This window comes from Hordeum vulgare, chromosome 5H (assembly GCF_904849725.1).
Source record: "Hordeum vulgare subsp. vulgare chromosome 5H, MorexV3_pseudomolecules_assembly, whole genome shotgun sequence".
Taxonomy (NCBI): Eukaryota; Viridiplantae; Streptophyta; class Magnoliopsida; order Poales; family Poaceae; genus Hordeum; species Hordeum vulgare.
In genome coordinates, this window is record NC_058522.1 from 522,536,903 (window position 1) to 522,553,388 (window position 16,486).

The 16,486-nt window shown below is 40.4% G+C and overlaps 1 protein-coding gene across 2 annotated transcripts; it reads right to left on the bottom strand.

The window, feature by feature from the left end:
- Window positions 1–3,865: 3,865 nt before the first annotated feature.
- On the bottom strand, window positions 3,866–8,331 carry LOC123452135 (organic cation/carnitine transporter 7-like). Of its 2 annotated transcripts, none has more exons than XM_045128727.1 (6): window positions 8,134–8,331; window positions 7,036–7,464; window positions 6,728–6,965; window positions 5,229–5,766; window positions 4,941–5,143; window positions 3,866–4,197 (listed from the first exon to the last, which is right to left on the bottom strand). In XM_045128727.1, exons 2-6 carry the CDS (start codon window positions 7,290–7,292, stop codon window positions 3,988–3,990), a joined length of 1,446 nt encoding a protein of 481 aa, XP_044984662.1. In that variant the 5' UTR covers window positions 7,293–7,464; window positions 8,134–8,331; the 3' UTR covers window positions 3,866–3,987. The 2 variants fall into 2 exon arrangements, with proteins under 2 accessions (XP_044984662.1, XP_044984663.1); XM_045128728.1 differs by lacking the exon at window positions 8,134–8,331 and adding an exon at window positions 7,914–8,118.
- Window positions 8,332–16,486: the final 8,155 nt, after the last annotated feature.

Here is a 16,486-nt window from a genome sequence, read left to right on the forward strand (position 1 = left end):
AGTAATAGATGCCATCCTAGATGTATCTCTTGGTGCTAGCTTCTCAACTTGGTTTTTTTATCTTCTTTGTTTGTTGCTTCCCAACCTTGTCTTTGAATACTGGAGGCTCTGTGTCCTGAGTCCTTGTCCTTGGCCACAGATTTGGACCAGGTACAAGAAATATGATATGTCCAAATGTTTTTATACATTTCTTTTTCGAAGAAATCACTCACAAAGTCCTCAGACTGTAACTTAGCTTTCACTATTGCAGAAACTGCATGATTGCAAGGCATAGTAGTCATATCCTTTTTCCTACATCCACATGTTCTGTCCAGCAAGTTCACTGAGTAGGTGTTATCTCTACTAGTAACTTGGTAAATGTTAGGACCAGCCATCAAAGTTGGCACCACCTTGAGTTGTACTTTGTCTCCTCTAACATTTCAGCATATGTTGGGCAAATCTCCCAATTTGTTGTCTTTGTCTTAGTTCTATTGGTGTTAAATTTGACCATCAATTTTGTCCTAATTCCTTCTACCATGGTCTTTACTGGCTTACCTCTGACATCTAGTATCATTTTGTTAAACACCTTACCAATGTTGTTCGCAACCAGGTCAGTTTTGCAGTTAAAATCCATTGCATGTCTAGCCCAAGTATGAAATGGTGATCATCTTTAGTATATGAGTAGCTAGCTGCATCCATGTGTTTCTCTAATTCGCCACCTCTAAAACCAGTAGTTTGGAAATTCTGATATATATGTCTAAGGCAGAATTGTGTACAATTGGGAAAAATATGGTTTATTGCATTTAAAAGCCCCTGTTTGAAACAATAGGAAATAGAGCTAAGCAACGGTCGTATGAAGTGCTAGAGCAATATTCCTATGAAACTATGAGAAGATAAGTTTACCTTTTGCATATCAGATCTCATGGTATAGTATCCAAACTTTCCACTTTCCCCACCAAGTGCATCTTTAAGCTGTGTTAAGAAACAAGGTCAGCTGTCTGTGTCCTCTTTGTTTACAGCTCCAAATGCTATATGGTATATATTATCCTTCCTATCCCTTCCTGTTGCAGCAAGGATGTGTTGACCTATTGAGAACTTGATAAAACAACCATCTACCCCTCCAAAGTGACAGTTATGAGAATATAGTGTATATAATGTGAGCACATAACAATTCACAAGTTAGAAAAACAATGTACCTATGAATGGCATGCATCCATTCAAAAACCCTTCTTTGCAAGCATTAAGACATAAAATTAGGCCATGGAACCTTGGGTTTTTACTTGGGTGCTCTGGGAGATTCTTAGTTGTCACAACACATCTAGAGCCTCAGTTTGTATCCAACACAGCGTGCAAATAATCTCTGATTCTACTCTATTGTCCTCTCTCATTTCCTTGGACAACCTTCAATGCTTGATTCCTAGAAGTGTAGGCAACATGGGTGGAGATCTCTACTCCATATTTCTTCTTCAAATTCTGCATTATTATGGTGACTGGTGTGCCAATATCAATTCTCATCATTGCCTCACACTGGTGTGCAACCCATTTTGTAGTGACCTTGGTGTTCTCTCCTATTGCTAGACATATGTGCAAAAAATTAGCCTTTCTTATACAAAAAGTAGTCTCATATGCAACAAGAGAAGCTGCAACGAAGAAAGGGCAGTCTACATGACTGCACACAACTATGATGTTGTCTTTGCAGTTTTTGTGGAACTGGTAATTCCTATTCTAACTTATGTGAAACATCTGAAGTGCTCTCCTAAACTGGTACACATTAAGGAAACAAAGGTTTCTACAAAACTGCTCCTGTGAGTTCTCTGTCTCCTTACTATACCAGTTCCTTCCATCTGGCAGAAAAAAGGTGGTTCCTCAGCTCCATCATCATATTCCTGCTTCAAAACACTTGGATCTATCTCCTCATCTGATGATGGCATCCACACATCCTCAAACTTTTGCTCCAAGCTAGAAGGTGACCTCTTGTTGGACCTTTTCTAGCATTCTTCTTCTTTTTAGGTTCCTTTTGCTGCTCCACCCGCTCCTCTTGCTCAACCTGCTCCTCTTCCTCATCTTGCTCCACCTGCTCATCTTCCTCATCTTGCTCATACACTTGATCCACATTAGTGTCTCCATCAAAATGAAGGAATGGATCCTCTCCGTGCTTCCTCATCTCATTAAGCCTCTTAAGAAAGTCCTCATTTGCATCCAGATCAGAATCATCTTCAGTTAAGAAATGGTAGTTTTTTGCTTAAATGTTTTAACGTGCTCAGCTACCTTCTTATGTTTCCTAAATTTGGCAAACTTTGTTCTCCTCTTCACCTCCATTAATGCCTCTAGTTCATCATGTCCTGCTGCATTGCCTTCATGGTTTGTGCTCTGCTGTGTGGAGTAGAACTGCAGTGGCTCTGGTTGCCTCTGTTTATTGCATTATGATGGTGATTTGAAGAGAACACCACAAGGATTGACTTCATAAACAGATTTATCTCCTCATTCACTCAAAGGAACATGCTCCTCATACACAAAGCCTGAATTCAAATCTATAGGTCTTGGATCAGTGCCCCTAATCAATGTCAAGTTCACTACCTTCTCATCTATATTAGCAATATGATCAAGCATTTCATCTACCTTGTCATCATCACTAATTTCATCCAATCGTGTATTCCCCACACCAGGATCCCTCACAAAATACATGAAAACATTCTGCCCACATCCCTCTGTCTCTATTAGGGCTTCCAAATTACAATATGTGATGTCTGAAAGGGAAATTGTTCTCTCCAAGTTATCTCTGTCATGAAAGTTTATTCTAACTTCCCAAACCTCATCATCCAAACCATGCACAAAAAAAGTACAACAAATTTAATTAATACAACACATAATTACTATAATAGAGCACTATTGCAGTCAACACTTCACAATTATTCTAATACAAGTTTCATAATTACTCTAATATAAGTTTCATAATGAACACTGCATCATTACTAGAATATAAGTTAACAAATCTTACTCTAATTAACAATGCATACTAACAGAAACTACTATAATTGACTCTGAAAAAATCAAAACATATTACAAGAAACTAGTCTAATTAGCAGTGTCTATTGCCTACAAATTAAGACATATTACGAGAAAATACTCTAATGAACACTGCATATTGCCTAACCCTAACCCTAGAATTGATCTATAGGTCAAAAATGGTAAGAAACTAGGTTTGACCAAAGGGGAACTTACTAGACGCCGCCCAATGACGATGCAAACCAGTGGTTCTCCGTCAGATTATCCTTCACGTCCCTGGCCCAAGATCTCGTCACCGCAAATTCGAGCAAGTGCTGGGGGCTTCGTCTGGGGCTGCTTGTATCCAAAGACCCGCCGCTACCGCTAGCCGTCGCCATGTCTGAGAGGAGAGAGTACGGGGGAGGAAAAGAAATGGAGAGGAACGTCGCCATGTCTGAGAGGAGAGAGTACGGGGGAGGAAAAGAAATGGAGAGGAACGTCGCCATGTCTGAGAGGAGAGAGTACGGGGGAGGAAAAGAAATGGAGAGTAACGTCGCCATGTCTGAGAGGAGAGAGTACGGGGGAGGAAAAGAAATGGAGAGGAACGTCGCCATGTCTGAGAGGAGAGAGTACGGGGGAGGAAAAGAAATGGAGAGGAACGGACGAGACGGGAACGGCTCGAAGACAACAACCTAGCGGCTCGAACCGACGCGACACATGTCGTGTAGCGGCTCAGACGGATGAACAATACCGCCACGTCGACAAAAACGGGTCCCACCTATCATAATCCGACTTAAAACGACCAAACGGAGCGAGTAGTGTTTTTTTACAAAAAAAAAAGACAAAAAAATTAGTGATTTTGGGCACAATTCCGTAGACTTGTGGTCCTGCAAACCTAGCCTTAAGTGTCGATGTTTTCTGCAATTTATTCAGAGGTACCTAAAAAAGAGAGTAAGAAATCCAGCAAAACATGCCATCTTCATGTCCGAATCACTAGATATATATACACTAATATATTTGACATCAGTCAATTTCACGGCCCTTGGTTTCTACAGGGAAGAGAACACAGGCCACTCCAGCCAGGCATAGCACCAGCTCGAACACAAAAACGGCTTCCATTTGATGGCAAGTCCGTAGCATGCCGACAGCGACAAGAGGACATATAACCCCACCAATTTTACCAATGGAGGTCGCAATTCCAACACCGGTCGATCGGACTGATGTTGGATATACCTAGAAATATAAGGAAATTGATTAGCGTGCAAGAAACTCTGCTCCAAAGACTTGCACAAAAACTGCTTCAGATAATGCCTGGTCAGAGAAACAATTTGGACAGGTGTTACACAGACAAACAAATTGAGTTTGGAAGCAAGAGAATCTGGCAAGATAAGCAAGAGAATCTGCAAAACTATGAAACTAACAAGTGGATGCTCGAGCTAGGAAAATATTATTTCCCTCATGCTTATATAGCATATGCATATCTTCTGGCATCGACGCGACAAGAAAAAATCACCCTAGCATGAGTTTCATACCGCAGGGCCCAGCAATAAGTTTTATTTGTATTAGGGTGTGTGTCTGGATTTAGCCCAAGCTAGCCTTGCCATATATTTGGCTAGCCAAAAATTTGGTTAAGGTTCTGCTAGCCCATGATTTGCAAACATTGGCAAGAAAATTGAACTAGAAGGTTCTTTGAGCGCAGGGCAGTTCACCTATCTTCAGTATGTAATACAGTGAAGATCTACTAGAAGATGATTATTTTCAAACCACGCTAGCGTGATGAATGAAAACCTTTAAATCCTGAATATTCAAAATCAAAACTACCTTGGCACAAGAAAAAGAATAATCAAAACTACCATAATTTGGAAAAACTGGTTAATGGATGAATGTAACATTCAAATTTATTAACAGGACACTGTAAAAACCAAGACACTGGAAGAAAGTGCACTTCCTATATTTAAGAAAGAACTGACACAAACCTCTGGGGCATATAAACATAGAACTGTGGAGCTACCCATGGCACATGCGCGAGCACCGAATAGGAGTGCCGTTGTAAATAGCTCATTCTGATGAAGTACCAGTGGCCCAAGGAAAGCACAACAAGTGAAGAGCATGGACCACATTGTAGCTTTCCGGCCAATCCATTCAACAAGAACGGCAGATACAATTAGACCGGGAATCTCTGGAACATCAGTACATATATTTGTTAGCCAGTGGCATATTGTAAAAATGTCATCAGGCAACAAAATAGACTTACTGTAAGCTACCTGCTAAACTAGTAACAAATGTATCCCTGTAAAGGTTGGCATCTTCTTGATGCTGTATATTCGTCAGCCCAGATGGGCAGTTTCTATTGGCGTCGCTTAGCTGCGATGTCAGCAAGACTACGCCATAATAAGCAAAGGAATTTGCGAAGTAAACAAACCAAAGAAGAAGAGTTGATCTGCACAATGCTGGCGACAATAGCCTTCGCAGTGCAGCAACGGCGCCAGATCTGAAGCTCAAGGCATTGTTAGCTTTGCATTCTATTTCTGTCTCTCTGACTGGAAGAAGATGATCTACTTCAGTCTCAGATGTAAGAGTATCAACTTTATTTTCACGGCGGTATGTGAGAACTCCAGGAGGAAGAGCTGCTTGGTTTATCATAGAGACACTCTCCAGTACGAGTATTGCGTCTGACATTCTATTTTGTACACAAAGATAGCGTGGTGATTCAGGTATTATTCGAAAGAAAGGAAGCAAGAGAAAGCACGGAAGGGAGGTCAATACTAGCAACCACCGCCAATTCAACGCCGATATGACAACCTGCGACCGAACCACAGTTGAATAGCATTTCTCAGAACTGTATAAAATTCTACAAACATAAGTCACAAATAAAATGTCATAAACGCATCAGTCCAAAGTTTAACTGAGCATCAGTTATTTTAAACTTCGTGCAGAAAATCAAAGTTGAGTGGTCAAGGTAAAAGTGTGATAAGATAGCACAAGATGAAATCACAAGTATTCCTACAGAATATTTGCCATCCATTCATTTTTATTTGTCAATTCTAGAGACGGTCTGTGATACACACCATTAACCATAATTTTTATTATTGCACGTTATAAGAATATTGAAGATATAATTATCTAAAAGTAGTTCTGATGACAAATATATCAATAGCATCTCCTAATATAATAATTTGTATCCGAACAGTTGGGAAGAAATGGATCTCAATAGTATGAAAGTGAAAGAACCAACACAAATTCACTTCTACATACATTTGTAAGCACCCAACCTGAATAAACAGTGAAACACATATCTTCTTTCAGTTGACACACTTAGTATTTGTGGTGTCTCTTTATCTAAATATAGCTGTCGTTTCAGAAACCTGCTTTGTCATGCGAAAGTGTCCTTCTCAGCTCAAGTTCATACGAGCTCGTTGTGAACAATAAAATCAGAAAATTAAAAAAAAACTGAAATTTGTTATGGTGCTACCGATTCTAGCGTCATATTTTGTGGGAGTGCCCAGAATCGCCAGAAGCGAGGTTTGCACGCGATTTTCGATTGCACTACCGATTCTAGCTATTCTCTGATGATTTTAGACAATCAAATCGAGTTCTTTTAAGCTTTTGATTTTTCAAACCTAGAATCAATCGAGCGAAAAGAACTGGGCCATATCTTCTTTCTATTTCTACCTTACAAAATGCATTATGGAAACAAATTTTAGAATGAAAATGTAAAAGGTATATAATTCACAACATTAATGGGCCACAAAATCTGCCATACCCATGCAAGTGAAGCCTCCAAGATAGTGCCGATAGTCCAAAAAAGCGAAAAGAGAACAACGCAAGTGCCACGATTTTGCGCAGGAACAAACTCCAAAAACCAAGATGAGAACACATGGCCACCGCCCACTCCCACGCCAACGAGAAACCGAAGAGCCATCAAACATAAATAGTTGGGAGACCAAGCACTTAAGAAACCCATTCCGCTAGTGAACAGAGCTGAAAACAGCAAAACGGTCCTGAAACAAGAAAAATTCCCATTCAGAATTGCGTGTACTAAAAAAAGCAAGGCACGGAAGTGCTTCATACCTTCGACCATATCTGTCAGAAACAAAGCCCCAAGCAAGTGAACCGATTAGCATTCCAGCAAAGACCACACTTGAGAGTAGGCTCTCATCTTGGGCAGATACTTTCCACTCCTCCCGAACCAATGGTCCGACAAATGACAGCAGATTGAGCTCCATGGCTTCTACAACCCAACCCATTCCTGCATAAGCAAGAACAAGCCCCTGGAATTTGCCAAAACCCATGGCTGAAAGCGCGTCATCCGTGGTGTATGTTTCCATGCTGTCAGCGTCTTTTGGTTAATCGGTAGTATCACAGGAAAGTCTCTAACAAACTTTTGGCCAAATAAGTCTCTTTAGTATGCCCCATGTAGAAATAATCCTTCGTAGAGACCAAAAGTATAACCAATATGACTTGCTGCATACATCAAGATCAAGGGTTCAGACTTCAGACCTGAAAGGCAAAAGCATGTTCAGTATGTTCGTGCAAGATGAAGCATACAGTAGTGATTAATGAATCTAGAATGACCAGAGCACGTGCTCTTCCTCGAATGCAAGACGGGTTGCAAAGCGAGTAAAATGATGAACTCATTCTTGTCAGACTGTGTCCACATGTCGCTTACATGAAAACTACTCTACGTACGTACAGCTGAAACCCAAAATAAATGTAGCTAGTATGCATGTTGCCGTATATTCAGATGTGAGCAGATTAATGAAACTAGCTCTTTCTGCCACCACTGCCGAAGGTCAACGCGAATATATTCATTCAACAACGAAGCAAGTGCCGTATATCCAGATGAGAGCAGATCCGGCCTGCTGCAGGAACAAATTCATCGTACGAAAAGCATGTGACTGAAAGTCTGAAACTGCTGCACACTTGACACTAAATAGGAGGAGGAGCACCTCACTGTAGGATCTACTCGTAACGCTCAAGAGGAGGAGGCGGGGAAACCAATCAGCCGGGGTCGCTGTAGTCAGACGGACCACAGCGCCCCACAACACCCAGCGGTTAAGTCTGAACAGAAATTGATTTGGTACCCACGGCCGCGGGCAGCATAGAGATGGACGAGTTGGGAACCAATCGAAATTCAACGGCAAGGGGTTGTCAGAAGGAGGAGCGAACCGTGGATGGGGGTGCCGGGAGAGGAAAGCGTCAGCGGCGGGCGGCGGCCGGTGGCGGGTGGGGAACGGCCCTGTGCTTGGTTTGGCTGGTTGGTGGTTGCTTCGTTCCATGGCACCACAGCGGCGGCTGGAACAGATTTCGTTTCTAGTGTTCGATGGAGTGAAGGAACGAGCCCGACGACGACGTATGCGACCGGTTCCAGGCCCATGCTCGCCACACTGCATACGCCACTCAGAGTAAATAACACTGCATACGCCACTCAGACTATCCACAATAAAAAATAACATATATTCCTTCCGTTCCAAAAAAATTGTATTTTTTACATATGAATGTATCTGAGGTGTTAGGGCAACTCCAACAGGGCGATCAAAATGGACGGTTGATTTGTCTGCTTTTCGTCCGTTTGGGTCGTCCGTCGGCCTGTCCGTTTCTTTTTATAAAATGGATCGGCACATGCGTCCAACGGGAAGCAAGTGGCCAGCAACATTGTAGTATTATAATAATAGGAGAGAGGTGGGTGGGAGTGAGCCAGCGAATTAAATAAGTTGATAGAGGTGGGTGGGTGGTTGTGTGACAAGTAGGCCAGGCCGGCCACATGCAGACACAGAGAGGGCGTGCGCGCGTCCGTTTCGTGTCCGCGTTGACGCATTTCAGTCCTAAATTTGAGTCAGAAATGGGTCGACGCGGACGCAAAGCGGACGCGTTTTGGAAATGGGTTCGCGCATTGGGCTATCACTTTTGTCCGCGCGGATCCAAACGGACGACGACAGACGAAATGGATCGCCCCATTGGGGTTGCTTTTAATATTTAGATACATCCATTTATAGACAAACGTAAATATGTATATGTATACGCCACTCAGACTATCCACAATAAAGTATGTATATGTCTACTAGTCATGTTAGTATTTATATACTCCCTCCTTTCCGGTTTATATGGCTCATCTCAAAAATTTCATATTTTCATTATACTATGCTCATTTTGAGTCTAATTGAGTTAAAGTGCTTTGAGTCTCATATGCAAGCGCTCATATGTTACTAATAAACATATACATTCATACACCACTCAGATTATTCACAAACATATACTCGCTCCGTTAAATATTTGTTTTTCTAGATATTCCACTATAGATTACATATGAATGTATACAGACATAACTTAGAGTGTAATTTCATTCATTATGCTCCGTATCTAGTCCGTCGTTAAATCTCTGAAAAGACAAATATTTAGGAACGAAAGGTGTACATATGTATATTCATATTTACGCCACTCGAAGTAAATAACACTGCATACGCCACTCAGACTATCCATAATAAAAAATAAAATATACTAGTAAATATGCATATGTTTTTTATAAACATGTATATATTTTTAGTCTAAGTTACTATCTTTATAATGGATAATAACCTAGAGATGATAACATAAAGATTTTTATTTATTAGTTTATAGACTCATTTTGTTTTTTAACACAGTATAGATGCAAGCGGTCATATACACGCATACACTCACTCATGTGAACACACCCGCATATCCTACCCTGATGAGCACTTTCGAAAAACTGAACCGGTATATCATCTTGAAATTTACGAAGTCACCATATACGTCTTGATATATGTCATGTTACTCATAATATGAGTAGTTAACTATGTTACTTAATATATTTTTATTAATTAGCTATCACATTATTATTATTTTTTGCTTATGTAACATCCATGCTATTGTTTGTGTTACTCCCACTGTAAAAAGTCTCAACCACCAGCCCCTATAAGTTCATTTTCATTTGTATTTTTCTGGATTGTCTGCTCCATTTTGTCTACCGGCCGGGCAGGAAGCATCTTATTATGTACCATACTAATTAAGCATATCCTTGGCAGGCATGATGTACCATACTAATTAAGCATATCCTTGGCAGGCATGTTGTCCTACAAAATGCCACTCTCCTGTCCACACTACTTATCTATCCCTACTAATAAAACACCTATTGCGTTTGTGGTACGTCATTAAAATTGCCTCCAAAATTCTTTAATATTATCCACCAATGCCACCTATAAGTTATAAAAAAGGTTTTGCAGGGAATCCTGGCATGGGCCGGTCCAAGAATAGAGACCAACTATACTACGTTCTGCTCGCTGGAAAATAAACAGCACGTCCATTTGGGCCAGCCCATGGACGAGGGCCTGTTTTTTGAGTTTTTAATTATTATTTATCTGTTCCTTTTTATTTTTTTTAATTCAAATAAATAAAAAAACATTCGAAATTCAAAAATTATATTCACATAAATATTTGATAAAACATAAAATGTTTGCAAATTCAAAAATTGTTCGGGATTTTTGTAAAAAAATTGCATATTAAAAAAATCGTAATTTTGGATAAAATATTCGTGAATAAAAAAAAGTCCATCATTTTTAGCAATTTCTTTAGTGCAATTAAAAAAATGTTTGATAATTAAAAAAATGAATTATTCACCAATTCACAAGAAAATACTTGAAAACAGTTTGTAATATATAATATTATTTGGAATTTTACAGAAATGTTTATAAATAGTAAAAAATGTTCTTGATTTTAAAAATGTTCCCAAATTTGTAAAAATATTCACGAATGATCGAATGTATGCAGTTCAACAGTAATGCTTCTGAGTATTTCAGATTATATACCTGACTAAATTTTAAAGAATTAATTGTCATGGTGGATCGGAATATTATACTATATTCTAAAAAACTGTTTCTTTAAATTCAAAAGAATTGTTTGAGTTACCAACTTTTTTGACAACCATGATATTTTTTAAAAAATATGAACATTGTTTCAACTTGTGAATTGTGAATAAAATTTAAAAAAATATTTTTTCTTGCATTTGTGAACAAGTTTTCGAAATCATGCGATGAGATATGACCATAATATGGTCATCACCATTGAAGATGGTGTTTTTTCCTCCCGTTGCAACGCACGGGCCCTTTTGCTAGTATTACATCAATGTGAGGCGTGGTCTACGACCATTTCTTTTTTTGTTTCGTTCTTTGTCGTGTGTCTTACGAAGAGATTGGACTCTGGATGAGACTAAGGGTCAGTTTTCTTTAAAACAAGCTGGAATAAATTGTTCCTTATCCAGCTTATTCAAAGATCTCAATCAAAACAATTTTTTAGAAGCCTACTAACTAAGATTTAACTAGTAAACTTTTAAAAAATATTTTTAATTAAACTTCTAGAATAAACTGGATAAGCGACAGCTTATTCCAGAAGCTCAAAAAGCCATAAAAAGATTGGCTCTAAGCAGCTACCATTCCGACACATCTATCTTTATTCAGCCCGAAAACCCTCTCTAAGATGGAGCCTAGTTGAAGCTGTCATTCAAAGAAAAAAATTGAGAATTGAGATCTACATTCAAAGACATAGACGAAGTCTCCATCAACTCTACATTGTGTCCAGATTTAGTTATTATTATTATTATTATTATTACTAGTAAAATTGTCTGTGCGTTGCAACGGGAATACATTATAAACATGTTGTCATGACAGAAACTATGTAGAATTTTTTTATTTAAGGTGTGGTGGATGATTGACTGAAAAATGTCCTCTTTTATATTGTTATTAAAATATAATCCACAAACAATGCGTTCACAGCGACCAATTACTTAGATTTTATAGTTTATTCCAACTTGCTAGTTATGTACAATATATTGAAGTACTAATATTATATATTGTGTACCATTATTGAGCCTGAGACGAGGTGGCCGGAGTCATCCATGAATTTGGACATAACGTGTGGCGACTCTGCTGACCGTGGGTAAACTCCCGAATCCCTTCTACTCTTCCATGACGCCGCAGTCATTATGGAGTAGGGTGCAGAGGAAAGTATACTTTGTGGCCTCTCCGTAGTGACTGCTTGCGACAAACTTGACTCGTAGTGTTATAGATTTTTCTAAAAAAATTCTTCGCCGACGTTGAATCAGAAGCCCGACTGCATAGATGATAAGCCGCATCATCACTCGAGGTCAATATTCCAGGGGTCCACTCCACCGCGCTTGGCGGCTCAAAGTCGTGAAGTCACTTGCATGTTGGGTCGGACGCCATCGTGGTGTCAATGAACATGTACGCGCAACAAACACGTATGTGTTCACGCGATCGACGATCGTGCCCTCGTTGTGCCGTTACAACTGCAATTGCTGGTCACCACATATAATATGGACTATGCATTGTGTATATCACTGACACCGCAACGCTGGAGATGGTGAAGACCATGGAGGTCTCCTCGTAACTGTCTAGGGTTGCCGATCATGCAGGCATGGCAGAGCCGAAGGGATTAGAAATCTATTCTCCCCGCCTGATTGGGAGCTGCGGCGCTGCCTCTTGTTTTTATTAGGGGAATTTGTATTATCAATTTTTTGGGAAATTTGTATTATCAGATGAACCGGAGTTATTCTTTAGAAAAATACACTAATGATCCATAAGGAAAATGCACATAAGAGAAGAATCAGTAGCAGAGAGCGAGCGATACATAAACTAAAGCCTCATCATTTGCCACATCTGGTACGCTAGTCCAGTTTGTTGTTGGCATCAGGTACTAAATGTGAGGTTTTGAATTCGATCTCCTACAAAAAAAAAACTTATTTTTGGTCCTTTCCGACTATGGAAAAAACACGAAACGGGCCTAGCTCGGCCCATGCGGCAATCTCAGCAACTACGCGTGGCCCAGGTCGGTATGAACATAATTATTCATGTAGTGCGGGTTGATTACTAAAAATGTTAAGGTCTTTTTATAAACATGTATGACGGACTAAAAATACATATTTATTTTATTAATAGATATAGATTATTATTATTATTATTATTATCATCATCATCATTATCATCATCATTATTATTATTATTATTATTATTATAATATGCCACTTACTCTGTAAAGATATATAAGATTTTTTACATCACCATTTTAATGATCTAAAGTGTATTATATTAGTTTAGAGCGCAAGTACGTACTTGCTAGCTTAGCCACTTGTGTTACTACACATGTTTGAAAGGATTGTGCTATTTTTTGTGTCCCACCAATCATACATGTCTTGCATCTGAAATGCTTGCAAGCTAGATTCAAATTCAATCCAGCCATCCAGGCCTAGAGGCAAACGCCCACCGACATGGCCTCTGTAAGGTATATATCTTTTTTTTACAGTGTAAGATTTCATTCATCACAAGATAGAAAGGTCATTTACAATTAAGGATGAAATGAAATCAGGCGGGTCATCATCCCACACACACGAACTTCTACTTTTGTATGCTTCCTTGGCTAAGGCGTCAGCAACCAGATTGGCTCCCCGATTGCATAGGCCAAATTGTATCTGACCAAACTCGGTGGCTATCTGCACACACTCGACGATGGTTGTTGATTGTGCTCCCAAGAAACCAACAGGGTCTTTAACTGCTTCTACCATCAACTGACAGTCAGATTCAACTTCCAGTTTTGAGCATCCTATATTAGCTGCGAGGTTCAAACCATTCCGGAGTGCTAATGACTCGGTTGTGGCTGCATCTGAAACATTCGGGGTGAACCATGTTGCCGCTGCTATGAAGTGTCCCCATTCATCTCTAAGGATTGCTCATGTTGCTCCGGCCATATCCTCTTCAATAAAGGATGCATCTACATTAACTTTCAAGAAGTCATGCATGGTTTTAATCCATTTGTGTTGTTCTTTTGGTCTTTCTATTTTTGTATCTGTTGCACGCCAAAAGTTTGTAATCAGAGCCTTTATAGAAATTGCAGATCTCCCTACCGGTTGGACCAGCTCTCCCTTTTTTAGTTGTCGTCGTTGCCACCATAGGTACCATGCTGCCACAACTACAAGTTCAGAAAATGGCAAGTCTACAGGGAGATTTGTTTCTGGCTTATCAAATAGCAATTGCTCCATGTTAACTGAATCTAATCTATCCCTACAAGTCGCCTTTCTAATATTGGCCAGCAAGCCCAACTCCTTCCATATTTCTTTAACTTGTTTGCATGTGAATAGACAGTGTTGGATATCCTCGACCCCCCACTTACATATTGGACACTGAGCCTGTGTACTAACATGTTGGTTTATGAGGACACCCATACATGGGAGGATTCCGTGAAGCACTTTCCACAGGAAGTGTTTGATCTTCCCTGGAACTTTCAGCATCCAAATGTCAGCCCAAGCTTGATTTGATTTTATACTTCCTTGACCATTATTTGCATGTAAATGTTGTCCAAACTTGTGTTCCCACTCTCTGTGATATGCAGATCTAACAAAAAAGGTACCTGATTGTTGGAATTATGCCCTAGAGGCAATGATAAATAAGTTATTACTATAATTCCTGTATTAAGATAATCGTTTATTATCCATGCTATAATTGTATTGAATGAAGTCTTAGATACATGTCTGGATACATAGACAAAACACTGTCCCTAGCAAGCCTCTAGTTGGCTATCCAGTTGATCAAGGATAGTCAAGGTCTTCTAACTATGTACAAGGTGTTGTTGCTTGATAACTGAATCACATCATTGAGTGAATCATGTGATGAACTAGACCCAAACTAATGAACATAGCATGTTGATCGTGTCATTTTGTTGCTATTGTTTTCTGCGTGTCAAGTATTTATTCCTATGACCATGAGATCATATAACTCACTGGCACCGGAGGAATGCCTTGTGTGTATCAAACGTCACAACGTAACTGGGTGACTATAAAGATGCTCTACAGGTATCTCTGAAGGTGTCCGTTGAGTTAGTATGGATCAAGACTGGGATTTGTCACTTCGTGTGACGGAGAGGTATCTCGGGGCCCACTCGGTAATACAACATCACACACAAGCCTTGCAAGCAATGTGACTTAGTGTAAGTCACCGGATCTTGTATCACGGAACGAGTAAAGAGACTTGCCGGTAAACGAGATTGAAATAGGTATAGGATACTCACGATCGAATCTCGGGCAAGTAACATACCGAAGGACAAAGGGAATGACATACGAGATTATATGAATCCTTGGCACTGAGGTTCAATCGATAAGATCTTCGTAGAATATGTAGGATCCAATATGGGCATCCAGGTCCCGCTATTGGATATTGACTGAGGAGTCCCTCGGGTCATGTCTACATAGTTCTCGAACCCGCAGGGACTGCACACTTAAGATTTGGCGATGTTTTATGCGTATTTGAGTTATATGGTTGGTTACAGAATGTTGTTCGGAGTCCCGGATGAGATCATGAACGTCACGAGGGTTTCCAGAATGGTCCGGAGACGAGGATTGATATATAGGATGACCTCATTTGATTACCGGAAAGTTTTCGGGCATTACCGGGAATGTACCGGGAGTGATGAATGGGTTCCGGGTGTTCACCGGGGGGGGGGGGGGGGGGAGCCCACCCGGGGGAAGTGATACGTCTCCATCGTATCTAATTTTCCAAACTCTTTTGCCCTTGTTTTGGACTCTAATTTGCATGATTTGAATGGAACTAACCTGGACTGACGCTGTTTTCAGCAGAATTGCCTTGGTGTTATTTTTGTGCAGAAATCAAAGTTCTCCAAACGTCCTCAAAATCTACGGGGAGCAGTTTTGGAAAATATAAAAAATATCTACGCCAAGTTCCACCTGAGGGGGTGGGCCAGTGGGCCACAAGCCCTGGCTCCGCCGCCACCCCCCTGGTGGCGGCGGGCAGGCTTGTGGGGCCCACACGGCCCTGCCGCCCCCAACCTCAGGTCTATAAGTTCACTTTCGTCCCAGAAAAAATAGAAAGAGAAGTTTTCATCGCGTTTGCGATACGGAGCCACCGCCACCACCTGTTCTTCATCTGGAGGGCAGATCTGGAGTCCATCTTGGGCTCCGGAGAGGGGAAACCGTCATCATCGTCATCATCAACCTTCTTCCCTCTCCAATTCCATGAAGCTCTTCGTTGTTCATGAGTAATCTATTCGTAGGCTCGTTGGGCGGTGATGAGTAGGATGAGATCTATCATGTAATCGAGTTAGTTTTGATGGGGATTGATCCCTAGTATCCAATATGTTTTGAGAGTGATGTTGCTACTACTTTGCCATGCTTAATGCTTGTCACTAGGGCCCGAGTGCCATGATTTTAGATCTGAAATTATTATGTTGTCACCAATATATGTGTGTTTTAGATCCGATCTTGCAAGTTGTAGTTACCTACTATGTGTTATGATCCGACAACCCCGGAGTGACAATAACCGGAACCACTCCCGGTGATGACCATAGTTTGAGGAGTTCATGTGTTCACCAAGTGCTAATGCGTTGGTCCGGTTCTTTATTAAAAGGAGAACCTTAATATCCCGTAGTTTCCTTTTGGACCCCGCTGCCACGGGAGGGATGGACAATAGATGTCATGCAAGTTCTT